The 27,310-nt window shown below is 55.2% G+C and overlaps 1 protein-coding gene across 2 annotated transcripts; it reads right to left on the bottom strand.

Annotated features, from left to right (window-relative positions):
* Positions 1-502: 502 nt before the first annotated feature.
* MIGA2 (mitoguardin 2) lies at positions 503-25,467 on the bottom strand. 2 transcript variants are annotated; one of them, XM_027556523.1, is made up of 16 exons: positions 25,102-25,429; positions 20,714-20,950; positions 19,659-19,869; positions 18,361-18,473; positions 17,336-17,453; positions 16,821-16,957; positions 10,923-11,040; positions 9,800-9,900; positions 8,920-9,035; positions 7,694-7,766; positions 7,454-7,540; positions 4,852-4,950; positions 4,481-4,615; positions 3,664-3,717; positions 2,597-2,713; positions 503-2,327 (listed from the first exon to the last, which is right to left on the bottom strand). In XM_027556523.1, exons 2-16 carry the CDS (start codon positions 20,807-20,809, stop codon positions 2,121-2,123), a joined length of 1,782 nt encoding a protein of 593 aa, XP_027412324.1. In that variant the 5' UTR covers positions 20,810-20,950; positions 25,102-25,429; the 3' UTR covers positions 503-2,120. The 2 variants fall into 2 exon arrangements, with proteins under 2 accessions (XP_027412324.1, XP_027412325.1); XM_027556524.1 differs by having other exon boundaries at positions 511-2,327; positions 25,393-25,467.
* Positions 25,468-27,310: the final 1,843 nt, after the last annotated feature.

Below are 27,310 nucleotides of genomic sequence, written 5' to 3'. Positions count from 1 at the left end.
TACAGTCTATGGGTCGCAAAGGGTTGGACACGACTGAGTTAATGACATAACAGATAATATAGGTACGTACATAGGAAGAAACAGTATATATGGGATTCAGTTTTATCCATGGTTTCAGACATCCACCGCGGTCTTAGAATGTGTCCCCTGCCCAAAAGAGGGGACTACTGTACTTTTGAAATAATCAATGCGAATGTCCGGCTACCCGAGAACTTCAGATTTACAGTGACCGAGGGGCTGGGTCTGCAGTCCCTGCCAGGTCCAACGGCCGTAACTTAGAGACAGGGCCTCCGAGGCTGAGACCAGCGGTCTTACCTAGATGCTGCCAGAGCGGGACTCACACCCAGGCTGCCCACCCACATCTGTGGCATTGCACTGGCCCCTCCCTGCCAAGGGCCAAATGGCCTTGCCAGGCCTCCTCTGCCCTCCTGGAGCCTCCCCGGACCCGCATCCCAAAGAGCAGGCCCCCCAGGAAGCAATGGCCACACATGCACGGCGACGCTGGAAGGAAATCATTTAAATCATTTATTTGACTCGAGTCGATGTGCACAGGCCCTACCGTACAAAAGTGGGAAGCTGCAACAAATCAAGTGCCAGAGGCAGTGCATGGACATGTAAACACAGACAAGGTGAAAATGCCACTTCTGGGTGACCGGGGAGCAAATCAGAGCAGCCAGGGCCTAGGCCCAACACATTCACAGCGCGGGCGGGGGAAGTGCAAATGAGCGGAATGTTAGCATGGAGGGGCCTCCCCGTCCTTCCCACCCAGAGGGAGGCAGCTAAGACCTCAGACACGTGGGTTTGGAGCCAGAAGCATAGTTAGTGCACAGTGGTCCCTGCAGTCTCGGGGGCGGGAGTAGGCTCACAGAAGATGGGTCCTCTCCTGCCCTGCCTCCCATCCCACCCCGGGGACCCCTTTGCCATTCAAAGGAGGGCGCCCCCGGGACTAAGGAGCCAGTCCCAACTCCAGAGTGTGGAAAAACAGGAGTCTGTGTCTCTTGGAGGCATCCCCCTGCCCTCCAACCCTGCCTGGAAAGGAGCGGACCTCAAAATAAAGTGTTAAGGCAATAAATGAAACACCTGTTTCCTCAGGTGCAAACAGCACAAGGGGAACGAGTCTGCGGGCAGACAGAAACCCGGCGACGTGGGGACTGATGCCCACAGCCTTTGGCAGCGGGCTTTGCACTGCTCCTCGGTTTGTGCGTCAAGTTGAAGGCTGAGGGCCCGGTGAGTTTCCTGTCCTGATGCCGGTCCAGCCTCCTGCATCCTCTGACCATCCCCTGCCCCACGGCCCCTCAGCCCCTCACTCTCAGGGACCGAAATAACCCCGGTCAGAGCCTCCAGCCCAGCGCCTAGCACCAGCCAGAGTCCCGGGCTCACAGAGGGCAGGGCGGAGGGCGACCAGCCCCACCTCCTCCATCTTTGGTGGTGGCAGAGGTGGGAGGAGAAACAACAGTCTTCGGGAGGGCCAGGGAAGGGCAGAGGACAGCGTCCTGCTCCAGTGCTTGGGTTTCTCAAGGGCCTGATCCCCGTCCAGACGTGAGCCCAAGCGGGCCCACCTCGGGATGGCCCAGGCCTGATGCCCACCAAGGTGCCCCCAGCCGCAGCCTTCACCCCTGGAGCTGTTCTTTCGGGTGGCGGCAGGCCGTGAGCACTGGCCAGGTCCATGCCTGGACCTGACACTGGCCGGCCCGGGCTCCTTCACCACAGAGCCCTGCCACCCTCTCTTCCATCTCCACCCTCCGAGCCCCGCTGGGAGGCGGGAGGTGTTGGGGACCCACACCCTGGGCATCCCATGTCCGCCTGATTCTTCCTCTCTGGCCCCCTGGCCACCAGTCCAGCCTCTGCTTCCCCAGGCACAACTGAGGGCGGGTCAGGTGGACCCCTCGGGGCTCCCTCCATCTCCAAGGAAGTCTGCCCTCCACCTCCGGGCCCTGGGGATTCCCAGATGATGGAGGCAAGGTCAGGGGCAAGTAAGTGCCCTTGGCCACCACGGCCTGGGCTATGCCACTGCTGATGGCCAGACACCCGGGCCTCCCACGCCAACCCAAAGGCCTCTCTCTGGCGTCCCCCACGTGAAGGCAGCCCAGGCAGCCACCATCCTGGGCCCATAGCAGCCACTACTGCAGTGCCTCTGGGGGCCCGTTCTCCCGGGGCAGCACGCCGTTGAGGCCAATGCTGCTGGCCGCTGGCACCCCCAGGTAGCCGAGCAGGATCTCGCTGCGGCGCCGGGACAGCTGGAGGATGTCCTCAGCCAGCGCCGGCACGGATGTGTAGCGCACGTTGTCCAGGTCGAACATGTCGGTCAGGTACTGCACAATCTGGTGCTGGGGGACATGGCTGGCATCAGGCTGGGCCAGGGCCCCTGCCCCCCACCAAGCTGGGGTTCTCCAGACCACCCAAAGCCGCTCCCCTGACCCCCCGCCCCAGGGGGACCCCAACTCAGCCCCTTCTGTCCCCAGTTCCTGCCCTCCTGGGGCTTCCTGTGGACCCACCCAGAGCCAGGTCCCCAGTGGAAGGGGCAGGCACCCCGCCCAGACCCTTCTCCAGACACAGGGCCAGGCAGGCAGCTGCAGACGCCAAGTTCCCTGTTTACCTTAAAGAAAGCACAGACTTCAGAGAGCTGAGGCTTGGGTCCAAGGAAGCCAAAGGCTAGGACAGGGCTAACGTGCTCCGATACGGAGTAGAAATGGGAGATGAAGCCATCAGGCACCTGTTGGGGGGGCGGGCGTGGGGCAGCAAGGCTAAGGGCTGGGACCCGGGCAGGGAGAGGCAGCCAGGCCCTGGGGTCATATTAAGAGCTGGGGCTTCAGAGGCATGTCCGGCTCATTCATGTCCTTGCTGGGTGATGTTGGGTGAGTGACTGGGGCTTTCTTTTGTAATTAAAAAAAATTTTTTATTTTAAATTTAGCAGCACTACACAGCTTGCAGGATCTTAGTTCCCTGACCAAGGATGGAACCCAGACCCAGCAGTGAAAGCATCAAGTCCTAATCACTGGACTGCCAGGGAAGTGCCCCCAAAACCGGGGCTTTCAGAGCCCTGGTTTTTGCCTCCGCAGCATAGGGGCCACCTCAGGGTGGTGGGGAGGGCTGCCGGAGGAGGGGCCCGGGGTAGGCTCAGTGCAGGAAGTGCCCAGGGCACGTGGCAGTGGCAGCTGGTATCAGCTGGGCGGCAGAGCTGGGCTGGCGGGGGGGAACAGTGGGTGGCAGCCCAGATAGGCGGCTGGTCGCCACCTGGGAGCGCAGATAACGCGGCCCTTGGGGTGGGAGGGGGGCTCAGCCTGCTCCAGGGTGCCCTGCCCCGACCCTGACGCCAGCAGCACCTCGCGGGCCCTGCCTCCCTCCAAAGAGGCCCTCTCCTCGCTTCTGATTCCCCCTCATCACCTCCCGACCGCCTGCTCTGTGCTGGGCCCTGGGTGGGAAGACAAAGCAGATCTCTGTGGGCCTTTGAGGCCCTTCCGGTCAAGGGGGAGGTCACGGCAGGATGGGTGACCCGTGCTGTGACAAAGGCCAAAAGCTGCAGCCCACCCTACCCTGTCCCACCCCCAGACCCGGGTCTAGCACACACCAAAGGGAGGGTCACCTGAGCCATGCTCCACACCCAAGGCCCACCAGCCCCTGCGTAGCTGCTCTCAAGAGGCCCCTCACCATCAGCTCACTCACCATCAGCAGCCTCCTCTTGGCTTTCAGGACCGACCAGCAGGCAGTGGCCAGGGCCTAAATTAAAGTGGGCACCCCCCCGGGGGGTGGGGTCAGACCAACAGGCCAGGCCTGCAGCTGCTACTCACCCCCAGCTGGGACCAAGCCTTTGCCCTAGCTCACCCACCCTAAGCAGGGAGATGGGGACAGCTGTCTGAGGTCTGCCTTTTCCCTGCCCTCAATTAGGAGTCAGGCACACCTAAAGCTGAATCTTGACTCCAACCCTTACAGGGTGAGAAGCCAGCAATCTTCTGGGCCTCAGATTCCTCTGTAAGATGGCCCTAACCGAGTATCCCTGCCTCGCTCAGTCATTGTGGCGATCCACGGTTACTGCCTATCAATGCCCAGCCCCACCCCTCTCCAGATCACCCCATGCCACCAGCACATCTTGCCCGCCAGGGGCCCTGTGCTCAAGGCTTTCTTGCTGTTCCTCCTTTATTTTTTGGATATTTTAACTTGACTGAATGCATTCGAATGGAATAGAATTAATGGCAGCCGAGAATGAGTAGAATTGTTGGAGCGAAACTACAAGGCAGGAGGAAAACGCAGGCCCAGCCGCTCTACGAGGGTGAAACGAGAGCAAGGGGGGCTCCCCTGGAAAGTTCTCCAGGGCGGGCTCTGGGGTGCCCAGCGGCTAGCAGCCTGCCCCAGGGCGGGCTGCTCCGTGATGAGTAGGGAGCCAGCCCAGGGGCCCAACGCCAGGGATGGAGGGACGTGGGGTCCAGGCAACACACGTGGGGTCATGTGTGCGCGTGCCTGGGGGTGGGGGGCGGCCACCCACCGTCTCCTTGAAGCTGTCTGACAGCCAGCGGTTCCTCAGGACGGCGAGCACCGAGGACGGGGGGTTCTCCAGGTCCTCGAAGGCGTCCATGAGGATAAAATCCAGCACGATGTCAAAGAAGCTCATGCACACCACCTGCAGGGCCAGGCGGTGCTCTGAGGCTGGAGTGGGTGCGGTGTGCAGAGGCCACCCTCCTGGCAGCCCAGGCCTGGGGCAGGGCGGGAACGGGGGCTTCCAGCAGCAGTAGAGCCATCTCAGAGCCTCGGAATCAAGGCTGAGCTCCAGGGGGCACCTCCACCCCGCTCAAGGAGCTCAGGTGGGGAGACCCCCGAGACCCCAGGACACCAAGGCTCAGCACAACAGCGACTCACCCCTCGGCCCTCCAGCTCCAGCCGCGTGGTGGCCCAGGTCTCCGGCCGCAGGGCATAGCTCAGCATCTCCTCGTAGCTCTCCAGGAAGCCTTTGGGGCTCTACGGGGAGAAGCAGAGCCTGTTTTGGCCATGGCCCCAAGACCCTGTTGGACTTGATCCACAGGGGCGGGTTGGCCTGTGGATGGGGGACACTCCAAGGCCAGACCAAGGCCAATGCCTGAGCAGCCGTCACAGAGAGAGTGAGGCTCTGCAGGGCCCAGGGTGTGTCCGGGAGAGAGGCAACGCCAGGCCGCCCAGCAGCGTCTCACACCAGCTTGTTACCGGGAACCGACCACCTTTCAGAAGGTGCGCACCGGCTACGGAAGGAACTCACTTTAGAGAGGATGCGTGAGGATGTGAGGTCGGGCCCGCCGCCAAAGGGGCCAATCTCCATGACCATCGGCCTCCCTGTGAAACGGAGAAGCTGCAGCTTTTCTCGGGGAGTCGGTGAGCTGGTTCATGTGATGCCACCAGGCAGTAAATAGTGTATAGGACTCCGGCTGCTGCCAGGCGCACAGACGGTCAGCACCCAGGAGGAAGTCTTCACTCTCTGGGACTGGGAGGCCTAGCGGGGGCTGACGATGCAGTTTGTGGACACGGGTGTCATTTACGGACTTAGAAAGTGAGCATGTGCCAGGGCTGACCTAATACGGATCAACTAATTTAATTCACACAGCCCTGTAAGAGACTGGCCAACATTGTGTCCACTTTACAGATATGAATCCTGAGGCTTCAGATCAGGGATGTGCCCAAGAGCTAGGCAGGACAAGCTGACACACGCCAGCACAAGCAGGGTGACGGCACTTATAAGAACCGCAGGCAGAGGGGTCATTGGAGGGATGTTCACCAAAATGTGAACAGGGTGGGGCTGGAGACAATTTTTTCCCTTCTTTTTGCATCGTCTTAGTTTTGTCTTCAATGAGTGTGTGAATCGTTTTTACACTTTTTTTTTTGCCATGCCTCAAGACTTGTGGGATCTTAATTCCCTGACCGGGGACTGAACCCAGGCCACATCAGTGAAAGAAAGGCTGGAATTCTAACCACAGAAGGAAATGGCAGCCCACTCCAGTGTTCTTGCCTGGAGAATCCCAGGGACGGGGGAGCCTGGTGGGCCGCCATCTATGGGGTCACACAGAGTCAGACACGACTGAAGTGACGTAGCATAGCATAGGCAACCAGGGAACTCCCATTTTTATCATCTTTTTTTAAACTACTTTGGTGAAGCTGTTTTTATTTTTTAAGATGTATTTATTTTTGGCTGTGCTGGGCCTTGTTGCTGCACACGGGCTTTCTCTAGTTGTAGCAAGTGGCAGGCTCCAGGCACGTGGGCTTCAGGAGTTGTGGCTCGCAAGTTCTAGAGTGCTGGCTCAGTACGTATATGGCTCATAGGCCTAGCTGCTCCACAGCATGGGGGGATCTTCCCAGACCAGGTATCCAACCTGTGTCCCCAGCACTGGCAGGCAGATTCTTAACCACTAGACCACCAGTGAAGCCCAATTTCCATTACGTTTTAAAGATCTGCTAGAAAGTATACAGGCTATGGCTTCACTTTCCCAATCCTCAGTTTCCTTGCATGTAAAAGTTAACCACGAAGATGAAGATGAGGGCTGGCCCTCGCTGACATTTTCTATGGTCACTGACCTCAGCCAGTGACATCCCCAAGACACGCCCATTTAGACACAAGGGGACTCAGGCTTGGAGAGGCTTCATGTGTGGCCACAGGCACAGTAAGGAGGCAGGCTGATTCCACAACTTCAGAGCCTGGGTGTGCGCAGGGCCAGTGTCTTCCCAAATGGAGGCCAGCCCATCTCTGCTGCCTGGAAAAACGTGGCAGGGCTGTCAGTTACCTCTCAGTTCAGAGCTGGGCACAGGCCCTGGCGCTCAGGAGCTCGGCAAGATTTCTTAATCAAAATTAAGCCAAGTGGGACTTCCCTGGTGGTCCTGTGGCTAAGACTCTGCGCTTCCAATGCAGGAGGTGCAGGTTCGATTCCTGGTCAGGGAACTGAGGATCCCACATGCCACTACTAAGACTCAGTGCCGTCAAATAAATACATTTGAAAAAAAAAGCAATACCCGTATTTTTCAAAATTAGCATGGGGAAAAAAAAACTTTCCCTGCTCTCCCATGGCTTGCAGGATGAAGTCAGAGCTTATCAGCTTGATTTTAGATTGAGTTCTTTTTTTTTTTTTGAACAGGACTAAATAAAAGTTTAGAAGAAGAAGGCAATGGCACCCCACTCCAGTACTCTTGCCTGGAAAATCCCATGGATGGAGGAGCCTGGTGGGCTGCAGTCCATGGGGTCGCTAAGAGTCGAACACGACTGAGCGACTTCCTTTCACTTTTCACTTTCATGCATTGGAGAAGGAAATGGCAACCCACTCCAGTGTTCTTGCCTGGAGAATCCCAGGGACAGGGGAGCCTGGCATGCTGCCATCTATGGGGTTGCACAGAGTTGGACACGACTTAAGCGACTTAGCAGCAGCAGCAGCAAATAAAACTTAGAAAGATAAAATAAGGGACGGGGGAATAAAAGCTGAAAAGAGAGCCCTGTCCCCCCCACTACCTTCTCAGCCTTGGTCATCAGGCCGGTCACCATCTGCCGGCCGACCTCCCCGAAGAAAAGCTGGTGACTCTTGTCTTCCAGGAGGCCCTAAGGAGTGAGGAGGAAGGGGGTGAGCTACCCAGCTGGCGGTCCCCCAGAGCCACAGAGAGAGCAGTACCATGGGCTGGGCAGATGGTCCACCTGCTCAGAGGAGCCTGACCCCAGCCCCAGCCTCCCCAGGCTCCCGTGGACCACACCCACCTCGAAAGCCTGCCGCACACAATGCAGCTTGGCTAGAAAGTCCTGGTCGCTGTAGCAGCCCAGCAGCTCTGTCCTAAGGGGAAGCACAGAGTTGCACCACCTGGGACCCCGCCAGCGACACCCTTGTGGGGTCAGGGTGGAGCCCCGGGTGGCCTTGCCTGGGCCTGGCAGTGTGACCTCGGGCAGGGGGCAGGTCCCCTCTGGGCCTCAGTTTCCCCAGAACCAGAGGAAGAGGCTGGTAGGATGCTCTCTGAGGATGGGCTTCCTCAACGGCACTCGGCGCCACTGGACAGTGTGGTCACTGGGGGTCAGGCTGACCTTGGCCTTCTTTAGGCTCCAACCAGCAAAGGACCCTCTCGAGCAAAGGACCAAAATGGCCCAATCTCCCCCAAGGCCAGGGCAGGGCTTTCTGGGGCAGCCAGAGGCATCCTGGTCTGAGCCCTTTATCCGAATCCTCAGGCCTTCAACTCGGGTCTTCTGGCCATTTTCAGGGAACTTTAAACACAGACATGTAAATCTAGGAGTCATGACCATCATACAGAATAATGAGCTTAAGACGGATAAGAGCCTTCAGATAAACCACAGAGGAGACTGAGGCTAAGAGGGTCAGGAGACTTGTCCAGGGCCACATGCTACGAAGTGGCAAGGCTGGAGAGAGCCCAGATCTGTCTGTCCTCCAAGCCTGGCTTCTGGACCGCTCCCTAAGGGAGTCTATCAGAACGCAGGGCTTAGAGGGCACTTCCCTGGTGGTCCAGGGGTTAAGAATCCACCTTCTAGTGCAGGAGATGCAGGTTCGATCCCTGGTCAGGGAACTAAGATCCCACGTGCTGCAGGACAACGAAGCCTGCGTGCCACAACTACTGAAGCCCGTGCTTCACAACAAAAGCTCCTGAGCCACAGAGAACATAGGGCTTCCGTGTGAGACACACGGGGCAGTGCTCACCGTGCTTCTGTGACTGGACACATCTGAGAACTTGGACCTAGTATGAATGACTGTTATTTTAATTACTTGTATTAATTAGTTATTGTGATCGCTAACTCCACACCCGCCTGTCTTGTACCAGGGCCATCCAAGGGCCTTCCAAGACTGGGCAGGAGCCCTGGCAAGCCCTTAGCCTGGCTCAGCTGGGCCCTCACCAAGCACTCACTGCTGGATTCCCCAGCCTCCTCTAGGAGAACAGTGTCCCCCGCCCACCCCCCACCTGCCTCCTTCCTCCTGTGCTCACCTGAGGGTCCGGCAGGGGACTTTGCCCTCCTTTACCAGCTGCAGGGCCTCCTCGTAGGCGGCAGCGGGCCTGGAGAGTGGGATTGGGTAATCTCCGACCTGCAGGGACTCAAAGAGCTGGGGGGGCGGGGCACGTGGAAGCCTGTGTCAGCCGCATGAGTGTAGGGGAGGGTGCCTGCCTGGGGAACTTCCGGCAGGGGATGCCCTAGGGTCCAAGCTCTCTGAGGGGATGTCAGCAGGAACCCTGGCCAAGGGCAGAGGCCGGATCGCAGTCCCCTCCTGCTCAGCGTCCCCACCACCAGGTGCCTTTCCCACCAGCTCAGTGCAGCCGCGCAGTTGTGTCCAGCTTTCTGCAACCCCATGGACTGCAGCACACCAGGCCTCCCTGTCCATCACCAACTCCCGGAGTTTACTGAGACTCATGTCCATCAAGTCAGTGATGCCATCCACCCATTTCATCCTCTGTCATCCCCTTCTCCTCCTTTCCCATGGGGACCTTTCCCATAGGGACCATCTCTTGGACACAGGCCCATGTCCTCCCATCCCAGGGAAGGACAGCCACCTGGTACACGTGGCCATGGCAGGAAACTAACGCCAAGCCACGAGCACGAGGCCTGGAGAAGGGAGAGGCCGGCATGGCTGCAGCCGCTGGGGTCAGGGACCCCTGCCCTCACTCACGGGACCTACAGCTCCTGCTTTCCCAGGCTTCCCTGTCCCAGCTGAAGAGTCCCCGGGGAGGAACACTTGGCGACTGCCAGATTCTGCTCCCACCAGAGGAAATGCCTTCACTTTCCCACGACCCATCGCTGGCCCCCAGCAGAGCCGACAGGGGCCCCCTGGCCTTCACCCCCTCCCCGAAGCCATCCCCCCGCCTGCATCACCTCGGTGGCGGAGAAGAAGGAATCTTCCGAGGTCAGGCTGTCCCCATCGTCCGCCCGCAGACGCAGCGATCCCTCTGTCAGGGGCAGCATGAGGGTCCGCTCTGGGCAGGGCAGGAAGAGGGGGACTGATCTGAGATCCTGAGCTCCCCGGGCCGGGATGTACACGGACACCAAGCCTCCCAACACCCGATCCCAGGAAGACGATGTTGCTGGTTGCCAAGCTTCCGGTTTTCTCAGTATGCCAGGGGCCCTGCCGCAGCCGCACTGCCGGACCCTGAGGCCTGTGGGTCCTGAGCTCTGAGTGCAGGCTGTGCTACATGGCCCCGAACAAGTAACCTCCCCCTGCCAAGCTGACACTTAGCCTCCGATACCAAAGGGCCACTCATTCTGCACTGCCGTTCCCACCTGCTCGAGGGCAAGGGGGTCTGGACCCTCAAGGGGGCTTATGAACGATCTGTTGAACAAATAAGCAGAGGCTTCAGCCTTGAGGCCCCACCAGCCTTTTCTGCCATGAGAGGAGGCCAGGGGAAGCAAGACTGCTGCTCTGACGGGGACGGGCAATGGCGAACGTGTCACCCTAGCCTGCCCTTGCTGGGCCCGTGTCGCCCCTGGTAGAGCTGGATACCCCGACACTCAGGAGTCCTGTAAGCCCCCTGCAGGCTGATGGCACCCAAGGCAGGGCCACGGTGGGGCACAGTCACCGTACAGGCTCTGGCACGCAGCAGGCACTAGAATGCTATGGCTGCCCGGCTGAGTAACTTCACTCCCTCTCGGCGATGTCACACCTCCTGACCTCAATGGTGCGGGCACGTGTGCTCTCCGCCATGTGGCCTGCTATGGGCTTATCTCACGGGAGCCACCCCTCCACCCACCCAACAGCCCAGGAGAGGGCTTGAACCAAGGCCCGGAACGGCCGCTGGGGTGGGCGGGGGGAGATGTGGACACAGCAGTGCCAAAGCCTGTTCCCAAGGGGATGGGGGCAAAGCACACCGGCCAGAGACTCCCAAGGCCTCGTCCCAGCTCTGTTCCCACCTGTGTGGCCTTGGTCTCCCCATCCCTGCAGTGGGCCCCTGATGGGATGAGGTCCTGGGCCCCAGGGACCCTGCACCCAACCCCTGCTCACCCAGGTCCAGCAGCATGCTGTCGGCCGGGAAGGTGGACCCGAACTCCTCCTGCAGGTGGTAGGCCCGGTGCAGCAGCGACTCCAGCTTCTCCGCAAACTCCTTCCGCTGGGACTCCGGCTGCAGGTAAAGCAAGAAAGGTCAACCCGGGCCCTCGAAGCTCCCCCACACCAACGGCCCCTTTTTTCACCATGATGGGGCCCCAGCCCCTAGGGAAAGCAGTGGAGGCGGGGAGGGGGGCATTTCTGAGGCCCAGCAGTGAGTGCAGGTCTGGACTGAGCAGCCCTATGCAGGAGCCACTGGCCAGACACGGCCAGTGCACTGACACGGGTGATAAGGTAAATGCACACCGATTTCACACACTTCGCATCCGCCCCCAAAAATCCCCCAAGAATACAAGAATGTTAAATACCTCTGTGATTTTTCATCTTGATTATGGGTGGAGATGATAATATTTGGGGTGTACTAGATTATAGAAAATGTATTATTAAAAGTCATTTGATTCATTTCCTTTTGCTTTTTAACGTGGTCTCTGGGAAGTTTTAAATGAGATACGTGGCTTCCGATTGAACAGCACCGCTCTAGACCCGATCAGACCTGGTCCAGACCCCAACACCATCAGTTCTGAGCTGTGTGACCTTGAGTAAATAACTCCCCCTCTTGAGCCTCGGTTTCCGTTATCTGTCAACTGAGGTAAGAGAACCTACTTCTTTGGATGTCAGGGAAAACATGCATAAGGCATATAAGTATTCCCCGAAAGATGGGCCCATGGCGAAGGCCAGTCAGTGTTGGCCATTATAACCAGAGAGTAGCTAGGAGCCCAGAAAAAGCTGGCTTCCACCCCACTGCTGCTGTGACCTGTGTGCACCTGGGGGCTTCGCACCCCTGGCACCACAGCCTATGCCTCCTCGCTGCCCCTGGCCTCCAGGCCGGGTTGTGGGAGGAAGTGCTTGCTTGACCCCTGGAGCTTCTGGGCTGAGGGGCCAGACACAGGCAGGCCTGAGTCTGTTTTCCACAGAGGCTGCCAGATCTGCAAGTGCATGTAACCAGACCCTGGGGAGGGGACGGGGCCAACTAGGGCCTCAGGCCACTGGGGACAAAGAGCCGGAAGTACTCAGAGGCGGGCAGTAACATGGAAACCACTGCCTTTCCCTGAGCGCTAGGCATGGACCGGCACCCCGCTGGTCAGCCTCAGGGCCTCCTTCAGGCAGGGGTTACCATGACCCCATTTCACCAGGAAAACTCAAGGAGGTTCCGGGGCAGGCTCACCCAGCTGGAACCTGGCAGAGCCCATGGGGCCCCAGACCCTCTGGCCGTCTTGCTCAGTAACTCCACTCAGCGTGGCCAGCAGGGCCTCGTAGCTTCAGCATAGATCTCTCTTTGGGAAGTCGCCATGGCTTAGCGAATGGTGTCTCATATATGACACAGACGACCAAAGAACACAACAGATACACTGGACTACATCCAGATTCAAAACCTCTGTGCTTCAGAGGACACCATCAAGAAAGTGAAAACACAGGAGGTTTCCTGGGGGTCCGGTGGTCAGGAGTTGGTGCTTCCCACTGCCAGGCCCGGGGTTCAACCCCCAACCCGTGAGGGAACGAAGATCCTGCGAACGACGAGGCGCCGCCAGGTTTAGAAAAAGAAAAGAGGGTGAAAAACAACAACCCAAAGAACGAGAGAAAATATCGACAAATCACACATCTGACAAGGGATCTGCATCCAGAAAGTGTAAAAGAACACTTAGAATGCAATAATAAAAGGACGAGCAACCGAAGTCAAAATAAGGCGTAGGATCTGAGCAGACATCGCTTCAAATAAGGTATACATAAGGCCGATAAGCACATGAAAAGCAGCTCAACATCGTTAGCATCAGGGAAACAAATCAAAACCGGGTCAGAGTCAGATAACAACAAGTGCTGGTGAGGGCGTGGAGGCGCGGGAACTCTCAGGCACTGCCGCTGGGCATGTAACACAATACAGCTGCATTGGGAATCCCAGGTGGCACGGCGGTGAGGAGGCCGCCTGCCAAGGCAGGAGACGCAAAAGATGCAGGTTCCATCCCAGGGTCGGGAAGATCCCCTGGAGAAGGAAATGGCAACCCACTCCAGCTTTCTGGCCTGGGAAATCCCAAGGACACAGGAGCCTGGCGGGTTATAATCCATGGGGTTGAAAAGAGCTGGACACGACTGAGCGCAGTCACACACAGCTGCTTTGGAAAACTGCTTGGCAGTTCCTCAAGATGTTAAACACAGAGTTATATTGTGACCCAGCAATTCCAGTCTGAAGTATATACCCAAGCATTTACTTAGCACGTGCCGCCAGGCTCCTTCCCTCAGAACTACACACAGCATCTCAGCATTGAGTCACTGTAACTTTGAACTGTGTCTGTAAAGACGCTTTTTAATAACACATATATATATATGTATATGAAGTGAAAGTAAAAGTCACTCGGTCGTGTCCAACTCTTTGCGACCACATGGATTACACAGTCCATAGAATTCTCCAGGCCAGAATACTAGAGTGGGTAGCCTTTCCCTTCTCCGGGGGATCTTCCCAACCCAGGGATCGAACCCAGGTCTCCCACAATGCAGGCGGAGTCTTTACCAGCTGAGCTACCAGGGAAGCCCGATACATATAAATATTGGGCTACACTGGGTCTTAGCTGTGGCACACGGGATCTTTCAGTCGCAGCATGTTAAGTCTCAGTGGCGGCATGTGGGATCTAGTTCCCTGACCAGGGATAGAACCCAGGCCCCCTGCACTGGGAGTGCAGAGTCTTAGCCACTGGCCCACCAGGGAAGTTCCTGTAAGCACCTGGGCTTTATCTCCATCAATTCTGTACATCTCTTAGGAAGATGCGTCTAAAGGGGACTCATCACTTCTTTGCTTGACATCATTTTAGCTTAACAAAGGTTTCCTAGGAAGGCTCTATTTTCAGATAATGGGGGAAACATACATGAAAGCCACTGTACGGTCGAATTCAGTGAACGGTATGGTATGTGAACTCTATTTCAATAGTTATTTACAAAACATCGTAGCCTAGTGAAATGCTTAGAAGGATACCAAGTAGTTATGTCTGGATGAAAGATAACAGGCGTCAATGACACTGATGACAGAGGTGATTTGTTGGGCACCGGCTACGGGCCAGGATCCTGGGGCTGGTCCACTGAGGGCCTCTGCCCGCGGCACACAGCTGGGAGCTGTCTGGTCAGAGACTGGGCTCCTTTTTATCCTCTTTTTTCTCTTTCTGTAGTTTTTTTACTACTCTATTAGAGAACATTTCATTGCTTTCACAGTGAGAAAAATAGGAAAAGGTCTATAAATTTCAGATGTAGTATTAGCAAGGAGAAGGTAATAGCAGCCCACTCCAGTACTCTTGCCTGGAAAATCCCATGGATGGAGGAGCCTGGTGGGCTGCAGTCCATGGGGTCGCTAAGAGTTGGACACGGCTGAGCGACTTCACTCTCACTTTTCACTTTCAAGCATTGGAGAAGGAAATGGCAACCCACTCCAGTGTTCTTGCTTGGAGAATCCCAGGGATGGGGGAGCCTGGTGGGCTGCTGTCTATGGGGTCACACAGAGTCGGACACGACTGAAGCAACTTAGCAGCAGCAGCAGTTATTAGCAACAAGGACAATTTTGGAAACAAAGCTGCCTCCCTTCTCCTGCCCTCACTCACCGGCAGGCACCACTGTCCTCCCACAAGCAGAGGGGACCTGCAGTCGTGCCGCGGGCTCTGAAGCCTTGTCACCTACGACCCAGGCATCCAGAGCCCACAACTACAGCCATCAGGTCTGTGTGACAGGCCTCGGAGAGTGAAAGTCCCAGCTGGGGTGGAGGGCACGCACACCTCCAACTTGGTACCCTCTGTCCAAGAAGGTTCTCACCCTGTACTGCAAACTCTGTTCCCCAGGCTCGCCTGCCAACTGCCTGTCATCCTATGAAGGCACAGGTGGAGGAAGCGAGGAGAAACCGGGGGGTGGAATGGGGGTGGGTGAGAAGCTCTCTCCTCCTCTTCATGCCTCACATCACATCCCTGCACCCCACTCCCTGCTAGCCAGCCCTCTCTGTGGTGTGAGCCCCCTCGAGTCCCAGGGTCCCTCAGTCATGCAAGCAATTCCCTGGGTTAAGCCCCCTTCTTCTTCAACACGTGAAGTTGTTCCCACATCCTGGCTGGACCCCTCCCCAAAGGGGAGGCCTCCACTTTGACCTCACTCCAGTAGGGGCGAACACTGATGTTTTGTTTTGTTCTTTAATACAGAAAAGTACAGAGACTTCCCTGGCGGTCAGGTAGGTGGTTAGGACTCCAAGCTTCCCCTGCGGGAGCCGCAGGTTCAATCCCTGGTCCGGGAACTAGGATCCCACATGCCATAAATAAATTAAAAAATTAAATACAGGAAAGTATCAAGACTAAAACAGCAACAACCCAGCATGCTAACACCTGTACAAACACGCCCTTAGGCTTGTGCTTGAAATAAGGAAAATCAAAATAGTAGAGAAAGGTACAGAAAAGTCCAAGGAAAGTCTTTTCCTCCTTTCCCTGCAGACCCTCATGAAAGATCTCTGTGAACAGGCTTCCTGTGCATCTGTTCAAAAGGTAATAAAAGTGCACAGATACAGCAGTAGCTACCAACAGGCATACACAGGCATGGATGTACGCCTTTATCTAAAATATACACACAAGCAGAAATCAGCACGATGTTTTAAGTCAACTATACATCAATTTAAAAAACACAGAATATTAAAAAGAAATAAATGTACACACGGGTCATGAATCACTCTTACACACCTGTAACTTACGTGATATTGCACAGCAACTACATCTCAGTAGAAAAAAATGTGTGCACGGGTCACTATGCACATTCTATATCTTGGGTTTTTTTTTTCCACTTAATAAAATACAGTGGACAGAGCAACCTATCAGCCCACAGAGCTTTTTTTCTACCCTTTAATGAAGGCTGGCTAGTATTTCAGATTCCTCCTGGTGGGCATTTAGTTTCCACTTTTTCATGTGTTTTAACTATTACAAAACAATGCCTCTTCAGTGAACATTCATCTGAAGACATGTATTTGTCGTGCTTTTCACACACAAAAATTTGTTTTGGCCACACTGCGTGGGCTTATGGGATCACAGTTCCCTGATCAGGGATCAAACCCGCACCCCCTGCAATGAAGGGCAGAGGCTTAACCACTGGACCACCAGGGAAGTCCCTCACAAACTTTTTTTATTTTAGGTTTTTTAACTTTATTTCTCTTTTCTGATATTGAGATAGTCACTTAGAGAACACCTGTTGTTGTTATTGCTTAGTCGCTAAGTCATGTCTGACCCTTTTAGGACCCCCTGGACTGTAGCCCACCAGGCTCCTCTGTCCATGGGATTCTCCAGGCAAGAATAGTGGAGTGGGTTGCCATTTCCTTCTGCAGGGGATCTGTCCGACCCAGGGATCAAACCTGCGTCTCCTGTATTGGCAGGCGGGTTCTTCACCACTGAGCTACCAGGGAAGCCCGACAGAAAATTTGATCAAACTGTGATAAAAAAATGTATGAAGAAAAGATAAGACAAAGCTGTGTGACCCACTCACCTATGAACACAGCTAGTTCCTTCCGGCCCGTCAAGAGCACGTATGTTTCCTATACGGTCAGGATCAGGTTGTAATCACGGCGTGGTTTACCGACTAACTATCAAGTGGCAGGGTGCGCTAATGCACATGACCTGAGTGTTCTTACTTGGCTCATCAACACTCTGGTCAAGGGGAGCACTCCCATCCAGGAGGACGTGACAGGCTGGCAGAAGGCGGGGCTGCTAGACGCCTCCCGAGTGCAGCCGGCCCGCAAGCTACGCTACCAGCCGTCTCTGAGGTTGGGGGGTGGAAAAGACCCAGGGAAGGACCACCTACCTCGGACAGCGCCTCTGAAGCTGTCTCAGGGTTCCGGAGGCCGTCCCCTGGGGTGGGGGTGCTGCCGCTGTCCCCCCTCTGCCCCACACTCAGCGCCTGCTCCCATTTCTGCAGGGCCTCCTCGAACAGCTCCATGCCTGAGCGTGAGTCGGGGAGATGGGGAAAAGGAGTCAGGTCCCCAGTGGGGAGAGCGGCCAGGCCCCTCATCATGTCGTTCCAGAGCAGGGGTCAGAAGAGCCAGGTGGCAGGAGGGCCCTGAAGGAGGGGAAAGGGCAGGACCATGTAGACTGGTCCTGATCCCTTTTTTTTAGGCTGTCCCGCTTGTGGGGCTTCATGCAGACCAGACTTGCTCCTGGAGATGCTCTTTGGTCCAGAAACCATAGAAGTGGGAGGTCTGGGATGGGGTGAGGGTTGCAGTTAGCACCTGGAGAACCCAGACTCCTGGGAGGGAGCCGCTCCCCCACTACCCTACCCTGGCAGCCGAGGGGAGCCGAGGCTGGCCCCCTGGCCCGCACCTTGCATGTAGAGGCTCTCAGCGTTGCCGTCGGCGGTGGTCACAGACTCCTCTATCCCTCTGGTCTCCCACGGTCCCGAGCACGCAGCCGTGGGGCTGGATGAGTTCACCACCACCATCTGGGAGCCAAGCAAGGCAAAAACTCCAGAATAAAGGGTGAGGCCTTCCCAGACCCCAAGCAGGACCCCTGAGCCTCCCCACCAACCCCCTTGCCTGACCACACACCCTCTCCCATACCATCCCTGAAACCAGCCCCCCACCACAGAGGCCGAGCGCGCAGCACAGCACTTCCACCGACTTCAAGAGCCTGAGGACAGGTCATAGATATGGCCAAAGCAGGAAAAATACAGAGGCCAACACCCAGCCCAGGAACCTGCCGCCTCCTCCGAAAGCCGCCCCGAGCCCTGCTCCCGAGCAGCAGGACCACTCCCCGTTCCAGGGCTCCACCATGAAGGGGACCGGGAGGACTCAAGGAGCACCTGTTACCCATGGGCCAGCAGGACCGGGCTCTCACCCACGCCTCTGTCCCTCACCAGCAGCCATCTGCCTGCCAGGCTGTGACGAGAGCCAGCTCTTGTTGGCACCTGGGTCCCCAGGGTCGTGGCCTGCTCAGAGGTGGGGCCCAGTACTCGCTGGATGATATTAATAACTAGATGAGTGAATGAGCCAAAAGCTGTTCCCCAAGAGAAAATAAACTCCTCTTTGTCTTATTTATCTCTATATCCTCAGTGCCTGGTAGTCCCTGGCAAAAAAACCAGTGTTGCTCAATGTCTGATGAATGAATGAGTGAACTTTCGTGGGGAATTATCACACCGCCTCTCTTCCACACTTGTCCACCTGTCCCTCACCAATGCCCGGCACACACTGGTCACTAATGATCTCAGAAAGCCTTCACGGATGGATGAGTGAGTGAACAAATGAATAAACGGATGGAACCTCTTCTCCCATCTTCCTACCAGCCCATAAGCCCCCTGAGGGCAGAGACAGGAGCTCCAGGGCTGTTGACAGGCACCCTGGTACCCTCACCGAGGCCAGGCTGTGGGAGGAGCCTGAGTGCTTGCTGGGCTCAATGGAGGAGATGCCGCTCAGGGTGTCGTTGCTCTTGCTACTGGGGCTCTGGACCCTCCGGTTGGAGTAGCCTGTGAGGAACAGGAGGGCAGAGGTCACGCTGGCTTCCCACCCAGCCTCTTTGCATGGGCCACTCACGGCTCTGCACCCCTCTTCCCTTCCTTGTCGTCTGGGAGTCTGTCCTGACCTTCTGTGTCAGACAGCAGAGCACCCCCAGGGCATGCCCCTAGCAGCAGAGGGCCGGGCCCTGGCCCACTCTCCTGCTCACATCCGTATCCTGGGCACTGGGCATGGGACCTGGCCCAGAGTGGGGCCTGGATTTGCTGGGTTAAGCTTGAGAAAGAGGCTCAGCCACCGCCCCCCTCCTGACTCAGTTTTCCCCGTATTGTTGATTGACTCATCTGGAATTCTCCTTCCAAAAAGATTTGAGGCACCAGCTTTTTAAAATACACAGGGTTTTTTATTTTTAGGTGAGAAAAACAGGCAAAGCAAACTAAGGTGGAACCAGAGACGGTAGGCAAGCGAGATGAAAAGATGAAACTTTCCTTTTGCCAAGATAATTCACGATGAAAAGTCTTTGTCTTGCAAGGAGGTTTTGCTTCTGAAAACAGGTTTCTCCCAAGACAAGAGAGCCTGTGAGGCCTCCTTGCCTTGGAAAGCAACCTGTATGTGGCAAACGCTGGGTTGCTGGGTTACAAGATTAACCGGACCATAAGAGGCTTTTAGAGCCACACCAGCAAATGCAGAACAGACCAGTGGCTGCCAGGAGCTGGGGGAAGGGGAGACAGGCTACCTACCGAGGGCCCTGGGGGTTTGTAGAGCAGCAGCTCTTGACTGTGGCTGGACTGTATGACTATAAGCGTTTGTCAAAACTCATAGAACTGTTTGCTAAAAAAGGTGAATCTTACTACATGGCAAGTAAAAAAGCGGGAGATGGTGAGATGACCATATGGCTCAGGGACCACAGGGCCGTTCCTGTTTCTGAGGCAGGGGACTTCCCTCGCTGGACGGAAGAGATGCGCCCCACCAGCCCACTCTGGACCGACACTCCCAGAGGGTCCTCAGATAAGGAGAACCATCGCTTCCAATAACACGTGCATCCGGCCACATGACCCAGCAAATCCTCAGAATGACCTGCTTCACAGATGAGGGGACTCGGCTTGGAGACAGCATGTCACTGGCCCAAGATCTCAGCTAACAGGAGCCCGGCTGAGACTCGACTTCAGGTTCACCCTTCCTCATCACCTCACACCTACCTTTCTTCACCGACGGGACCTTCCTGGCCATGAGGATGGGGAGGGGCACTGTGCCCAGATGCTCGCCTCCCATCTCGGGCCCGACCTGCTTCTTCTTCCGCCGTCGCCTCTTCAGCTGGTGGGCGGCCAGGGCCAAGGCCACAGTCCCCAGGGCCGTGGCAAAGAGGACCTTCCGCAGGCCTGGTGTCAACCGCAGCTGGGAGAAGGCAGACTGTGGGAGAAGAGGGGGGCTGCCGGTTACATCTCCTTGGGAGAGCTGCCCTGGGGAGCCCAGCGAAGACTTCAGGCCCCCGGGGGATATTTCTTGACCAGGCATGTTGGAGAGGCAGCCACCCCCTGCGGGGGGGACCTGGCCTCTGAAACCCAGATCACAGAGATGTAAATGAGGGGGGTTGGGAAGGGCAAAATACAAGGCCAAGGAGATGGTGTCCCCAACACCATCGGTCAGGATTCTACCAGCTGCGGTGACAGCACCTCTGCAGGTGCCACGTCAGGACTGCACCTGTGTTACCTGTCCGAATGCCCGTCATTTTCCAGGTGAGGTATCCGAGGCTCACACACCTTAGGACACGGGCTTAAGGTGACAGAGAGGCAGAAACCGAACCCAGGTCTGCCGACCCCACTTCTCAACTCCTCAAGGACAATGATATTCAATTCAGTCGGTGGTCCATCAGTACGCTCCCCTGCCCCACCCCTCACTCTGCCTGCTGGACAGGGAGCCCCTCATAAGGCTGCACCCCACAGGGCAGAGCTTTAGGGAGGGTCAGGAGGCCTGGTTAGCCACAGACTTTTAAAGCTGGCAGGGAGGGCCTGATCGACCCCTGGTATAGACAGAGAAACTGAGATTAAAAGTCCACAGAGACCCGGGGTGGAGACTGGGCTTGGGACTCCAGACTCCTAACTCAGTCCTTCTTACTCTGCTCAAAGAGGATGGCCTGGGACAGCAATTACGAGGGCCCAGTCTTTCTGGATGCTGAAGGACCCTGGGATGAGTGGCTCAGTGTTTCAGGGACCAGTGGGGTAAAGGGCGGGACCACAACTGCCCCGATCTTTACCTGCCCGAACGTCGTGTAAAGGAACACAGGGATCTCAGCCACTGTCATGGCCAGGGCCTGTATCATGGACATGCCCTCGGTCCGCCGGAACGCCATGGCAGGATCAGCGGCCCGGGTGAGAGCCCTCGGGGGTGAAAGCTTCCAAGAACGTCTTCAACGGGTTGCTGGCTGGGTCCTGGGTACCATCCACGCCCCAAAAGAACAGAGACGCACAGACCAGAAGGTCCCTGCACAGAGCTGAGAGACAGATGACCAAGTCAGCCACAGGGTGTGCCATGTGAGAAAGAGAAACGCACACAAGAGTGCTCTGGGGGGACGAGGTGGCAGCAAAGCCCACATGTGGAATGTGAGGCTGGAACCAGGCCCCAGCCTTTTGCATTGGCTAGCAGGAAGACACCCAAGCGCCCCACAGACCCTCTGCCCACCTTGAGCCCTGGGACCAGGAGGCAGTGTCTGGCGCCCTGGCCCCAGTGCGGACCCAGAGCTTGGAGGATTGAGAGGTCGCTCTCAAACCTGAGGCTTTAAACCACACTGACTCAAACTTTTTAAACCCATGGCCAGTGGGCTAAACAGAAATCTTAGGCCTCCAAGGGTCAAGTCCCTGACTGAGAATCATTACATCTTTTCTACCTCCCACAAAACCAAGAATGTTGAACTTCCTATGGACTGTATTATGAAAACAGTAGGGTTTTTCCTCAAATAATAATAGCTACTATGCATTATGTGGGTATTTTGTGCTGCATTCCTCACATCAGTTCAGTTCAGTTCAGTCGCTCAGTCGTGTCCGACTCTTCGCGACCTCATGAATCGCAGCACGCCAGGCCTCCCTGTCCATCACCAACTCCTGGAGTTCACTCAGATTCACGTCCATCGAGTCAGTGATGCCATCCAGCCATCTCATACTCTGTCGTCCCCTTCTCCTCCTGCCCCCAATCCCTCCCAGCATCAGAGTCTTTTCCAGTGAGTCAACTCTTTGCATGAGGTGGCCAAAGTACTGGAGTTTCAGCTTCAGCATCATTCTCTGCAAAGAAATCCCAGGGCTGATCTCCTTCAGAAAGGACTGGTTGGATCTCCTTGCAGTCCAAGGGACTCTCAAGAGTCTTCTCCAACACCACACTTCAAAAGCATCAATTCTTCGGTGCTCAGCCTTCTTCACAGTCCAACTCTCACATCCATACATGACCACAGGAAAAACCATAGCCTTGACTAGACGGACCTTTGTTGGCAAAGGAATGTCTCTGCTTTTGAATATGCTATCTAGGTTGGTCATAACTTTCCTTCCAAGGAGTAAGCGTCTTTTAATTTCATGGCTGCAGTCACCATCTGCAGTGATTTTGGAGCCCAAAAAAATAAAGTCTGACACCGTTTCCACGTTTCCCCATCTATTTCCCATGAAGTGATGGGACCAGAGGCCGTGATCTTTGTTTTCTGAATGTTGAGCTTTAAGCCAACTTTTTCACTCTCCACTTTCACCTTCATCAAGAGGCTTTTGAGTTCTTCTTCACTTTCAGCCATAAGGGTGGTGTCATCTGCATATCTGAGGTTATTGATATTTCTCCCGGCAATCTTGATTCCAGCTTGTGTTTCTTCCAGTCCAGCGTTTCTCATGATGTACTCTGCATATAAGTTAAATAAGCAGGGTGATAATATACAACCTTGATGTACTCCTTTTCCTATTTGGAACCAGTCTGTTGTTCCATGTCCAGTTCTAACTGTTGCTTCCTGACCTGCATACAGATTTCTCAAGAGGAAGGTCAGGTGGTCTGGTATTCCCAACTCTTTCAGAATTTTCCACAGTCTATTGTGATCCACACAGTCAAAGGCTTTGGCATAATCAATAAAGCACAAATAGATGTTTTTCTGGAACTCTCTTGCTTTTTCCATGATCCAGCGGATGTTGGCAATTTGATCTCTGGTTCCTCTGTCTTTTCTAAAACCAGCTTGAACATCAGGAAGTTCACAGTTCATATATTGCTGAAGCCTGGCTTGGAGAATTTTGAGCATTACTTTACTAGCGTGTGAGATGAGTGCAATTGTGTGGTAGTTTGAGCATTCTTTGGCATTGCCTTTCTTTGGGATTGGAATGAAAACTGACCTTTTCCAGTCCTGTGGCCACTGCTGAGTTTTCCAAATTTGCTTGCATATTGAGTGCAGCACTTTCACAGCATCATCTTTCAGAATTTGAAATAGCTCAACTGGAATTCCATCACCTCCACTAGCTTTGTTTGTAGTGATGCTTTCTAAGGCCCACTTGACTTCACATTCCAGGATATCTGGCTCTAGGTAAGTGATCATACCATCATGATTATATTGGTCGTGAAGATCTTTTTTGTACAATTCTTCTGTGTATTCTTGCCACCTCTTCTTAATATCTTCTGCTTCTGTTGGGTCCATACCATTTCTGTCCTTTATCGAGCCCATCTTTGCATGAAATGTCCCCTTGGTATCTCTAATTTGCTTGAAGAGATCTCTAGTCTTTCCCATTCTGTTGCATTCCTTACATACATCAATCATTTCACTGAATCATTATAAATCTGCGAAGTAGACGGGCTCTTTTTCCCATCAGTTCAGTTCAGTTCAGTCACTCAGTCATGTCCGACTCTTTGTGACCACATGGACTGCAGCACGCCAGGCCTCCCTGTCCATCACCAACTTCTGGAGTTTACTCAAACTCATGTCCATTGAGTTGGTGATGCCATCCAACTATTTCCCATACCCTCTGCCAATTTCCAACAAGGAAACTGAGGCTCAGACAGGCCAAGTCAGGAGTCCAAAGTCACTGGTACCAGATGGCTGGTACCAGACGGAGTCGGGACGTGGGTCAAGATCTCTTGGACTTTAGACCCCACGCTCAACACAACCCTTTTGCCAAATCTGACATGGAGCAGGAAGTGGAAGTCCTGGAAGAACCACAGACCAGAAGGGCAACTTTCCCCTGGGGCCTTCTGAGATAACTCACGGCCCCATTCCAAGGCCAGCAAATAAGTGGCTTGAACACATATAAGCCAGTCCCCAAGATCCTGCAGAGAACTCCCCAACCCAGCACCACCAAGGCCAAGTGTGCCTTCAAGGTCTCCTGGGACTTCAAACAGAAGGAATACAACAGCCAGACAGACCCTGTCTACTTGGGATGGCTGCCAAAGTCACTGGACCAGCACAAGAAACAGTTTATCCCCAGTGAGTGGGAAGGATGAATGATCCTATCAGTTAGCTCCGGGTGTGTGTGTGTGTGTGTGTGTAAGGGGGGCAGCTCCGGGGGTGTGTGTGTGTGTGTAAGGGGGGCAGGCAGGCCTGAGGAAACTCACATCGTCAAGGGTAGGGGACATCCTGCCAGGAGGCTACAAACTGAGCTACATGACCTCCAGTGGTCAGGGCCCAGGTTAATATCACAAGCCACCTCTCTCACCCCTCAAACTTGCCCCAAGCCTCAGAACGAGGGGAGATAAGAACATCAGAGGATCAGCAGCTACTATTTCCCAGGCACTTACTTTAACAGGTTAGGCTTGGAACAGTCTCTCCATACGTGGTTTTGAGTCTAGTCACTCAGAACCCTCAAAGCTGTGCTGTTTATCTCAGTGATGGTGAAACTGTGGCCCCAGAAAATAATCAACCCGACCGAGGTCACTGAGTAAAATGGCGAAGCTGGGATATGACCACAGCTTTGGGGGATCCCAAGGCCTAGCATTTACCTGCAGGAAAGTCAAGAACAGCCTCTGCTGCCCCGTCTGAGGAAGAGTGTCAGGTAAGGACACCGGTCCCAAGACAGCTTCTCTTTCAGGGATGGATTCAGATCCAGCCCAACCATACTCCATCTATCCATCCCCCTGGCATAACCCAGGGCCGAAGGAGAGAAGCCTCCACCTCATCTCTGTGATGACAAGACCACAGCAATGTCTCCACCACGTGGATACTCCTAATGCCTTCCCCACCTGGGCAAGTCACCTCTCCTTCCTTGTAACCTTGGGCTGGAGTCTCCTCATTCCCATTCCACCCCCATGCCGGCACTTACAACCTCTCAGCGTGGATGCCCAGGCTTTCAATCTCAGGCACCTCCTTCCCTGCCCTGAACCACCCCGTAAATGACTCTAGCCTGAGCACCCTTTATTCCGCCTTGACCCCAGCAATGTTCCCGGCCCAAGTGCTCCTCTGAGCGACCCCCCTGCCCAGTCTTCGTTCATTCCACCCTGGCAGGATCCGACCAGCACTGAGCACTCCTTACAATATCCCCTTCCTTAGAATCCGTCCATCCCGGACAATTCCTTCCGCATCCCCTGGTCAAGGCCCCTCCTCTCTTGCCCCGACCCCCGGAATATCCTCTAGGGTTGTCCAGGTGCCCCATTGCCGCCGCCCCCGGTCCGCGCACCGGCTCCTTCTATCCCAGTACTTGCCTTGTTCGGGTCCAGGACCTGCGCCCCTGCTCCAATCTCTGCAGTGTTCCAGGCCCGGGCATCTTTCCACGGACCGAGTACCTTCTTCTGTTCCACCTCTTGCGCCGCTCACGGCCCGAGCACCTGCTCTTTCCCAACCTGGGCCCTTCTAGTCTGGCTGAGCCGGGACACCTGCGACCCCTACTCAGTTCCCCGCGTAGGCACGGCTCCCGCCCGCTGCAAGCCTCAGTCCCGAACCCTGCCGCGCCGCCCGCCAACCCCGCGGATTCAGCCCGGACCGCCACCACTCACCCAAGATCCCATAGCTGCGGAAGGGCAGCGTCTCCTTCCCCGGTGCCCGCGCAACCAACCTCGGGGCCGCCGGGGGCGTGGTCTCACGCTGGGCAAACCTTCTTTTGGCCAATGAGCGCCGCCGATCTCCTCTGCACCGCCCCGGCCTCTGGGCAATTGGGCGGGTCACGTGACAACATTACCTCCACCTCTCCTCTCCCTCTGTTCCGCCCCCTAAGTGTGGTTGAGGCGCGGAAGTAATTTTTTTTTCTATCCTGTGATTGGCCATCGGAATTAGATTGACCCGGGTGGCTAAGTGGGGGCGGGGCCACCCTTAAAGGGATAAGGGGGAACAATCAAGTTTCGAAAGGGTTTTAAAGAAAGAACCGGCGGCGGTCTGAGCCCTTTATATTTAGTTCCTCTGCCGCCTCGGTCCCTACCCAGACAAGTCCTTCCCGCTCTTCGAGCGCCCTCTTTCTAATGCAACTGCCTCTGAAACTTCCTACAGCATCCTTCTGAGCACTTGCCATTCTCCTTTTTTGGGAGCTGTTTGCAAAAGTGCCACGCCTCCCTTACCAGACAGAAGTCGTTTCCCTGAGAGTTGGTTCGGTTCTGAGCTCCCAGCTGTGCTTTGTGCTGAGCACTGGTTTGGTATCATGCCGATCTGAGTTGGAATCAAGTTCTGTCACATCAGCTCTCTGGATTTATTCAGTTTCAGGGCGTTAGTCGCTCAGTCGTGTCCGGTTCTTTGCGACCCCATGCATGGACTGTAGCCCGCCAGCCTCCTCCATCTATGGAATTTTCCAGGCAACAATATAAGAATGACTCAGTTTCAGTTCAGTTCATTTCAGTCGCTCAGTCGTGTCCGACTCTTTGCGACCCCATGAATCGCAGCTCGCCAGGCCTCCCTGTCTATCACCAACCCCTGGAGTTTACTCAAACTCACGTCCATCCGTCGAGTTGGTGATGCCATCCAGCCATCTCATCCTCTGTCGTCCCCTTCTCCTCCCGCCCCCAATCCCTCCCAGCATCAGGGTCTTTTCCAGTGAGTCAGCTCTTCGCATGAGGTGGCCAAAGTACTGGAGCTTCCGCTTTGGTTTACTCCGTTTACTCCTCTCTAAAATGGGAGTGGAACTCCTGCTTTGCCTGAGTAACAGGGCTTTGGTGCCGATAGTAAGGAAACTGGCAGTCCTTTCATAACCAGAGAACCGGACAGGTCTAAGTTTTTAAAATGTAATTATCAGTAAGGTTACATTCTTGCCTTCACTCAACAATGAATACTTCTGTGTGACAGCCCTTTGGCTGGCCTTGATAGTTGTAGACAAGATACATATAGTTAAGATAATTACAATCTTTTGTGGTTTTGTTCCAATGGTGGAAACGCAGGAATCCAGGTGAAAGACTCCAGGAAGAAAGTGACATCCAAACAGAAACCTAAGGATGACTAGGAATTAGCTGGGCAGAGAGAAGAGGGAGGAATATTCAGGAACAGCTTGGACTGTGATCCAGAGGCAAGAGCAAACCTGGCATCTCTGACTAAGGGTGGCAGAGAGAGGGCAGAGTGGCAGCTGATGAGCCAAGGAAGTGGTAGCCAGAGCAAAGGAGAGCAGGCTCCACCACTGGACTGCCTGCATCTGGGGCCAAATCCACTGCTTACTCCCCCGTGTCCTCGGGCAAATCATAACTTCTCTAAACCTTAGTTCCCTTTAATAAGGAAGAGGATACTTTCTGAGTTGTTATGAGGATCTCAGGTGATTATTCACTTTAAAGTGCTCAGTGTTCAGCCTGGCAAGGGCTTAGGAAATTTCGGCCATTGCTATTAGACAAACTGCAATAGCTGAGTGGAAAGCTAGATAAACAGATGAAACATACAGACTGGGCAGAAACAAGAGCAGGAATAACTAACACTTACTGTCTCTCTCGTTCTCCTTTACCCTGT

Source organism: Bos indicus x Bos taurus, chromosome 11 (assembly GCF_003369695.1).
Source record: "Bos indicus x Bos taurus breed Angus x Brahman F1 hybrid chromosome 11, Bos_hybrid_MaternalHap_v2.0, whole genome shotgun sequence".
Lineage (NCBI taxonomy): Eukaryota > Metazoa > Chordata > Mammalia > Artiodactyla > Bovidae > Bos > Bos indicus x Bos taurus.
This window is presented reverse-complemented; position numbering and strand designations above follow the sequence as displayed.

Excerpts from the sequence above, each read along its gene's own strand:
- MIGA2 (XM_027556524.1), bottom strand. The coding sequence starts at position 20,809 with ATGGCGTTCCGGCGGACCGAGGGCATGTCCATGATACAGGCCCTGGCC. Across the intron at positions 17,454-18,360 it reads CCTCCCACAGCCTGGCCTCG|ATGGTGGTGGTGAACTCATC; the intron begins GTGAGGGTACCA and ends CTTGGCTCCCAG. Across the intron at positions 7,541-7,693 it reads GTGTGCGGCAGGCTTTCGAG|GGCCTCCTGGAAGACAAGAG; the intron begins GTGGGTGTGGTC and ends CTCACTCCTTAG.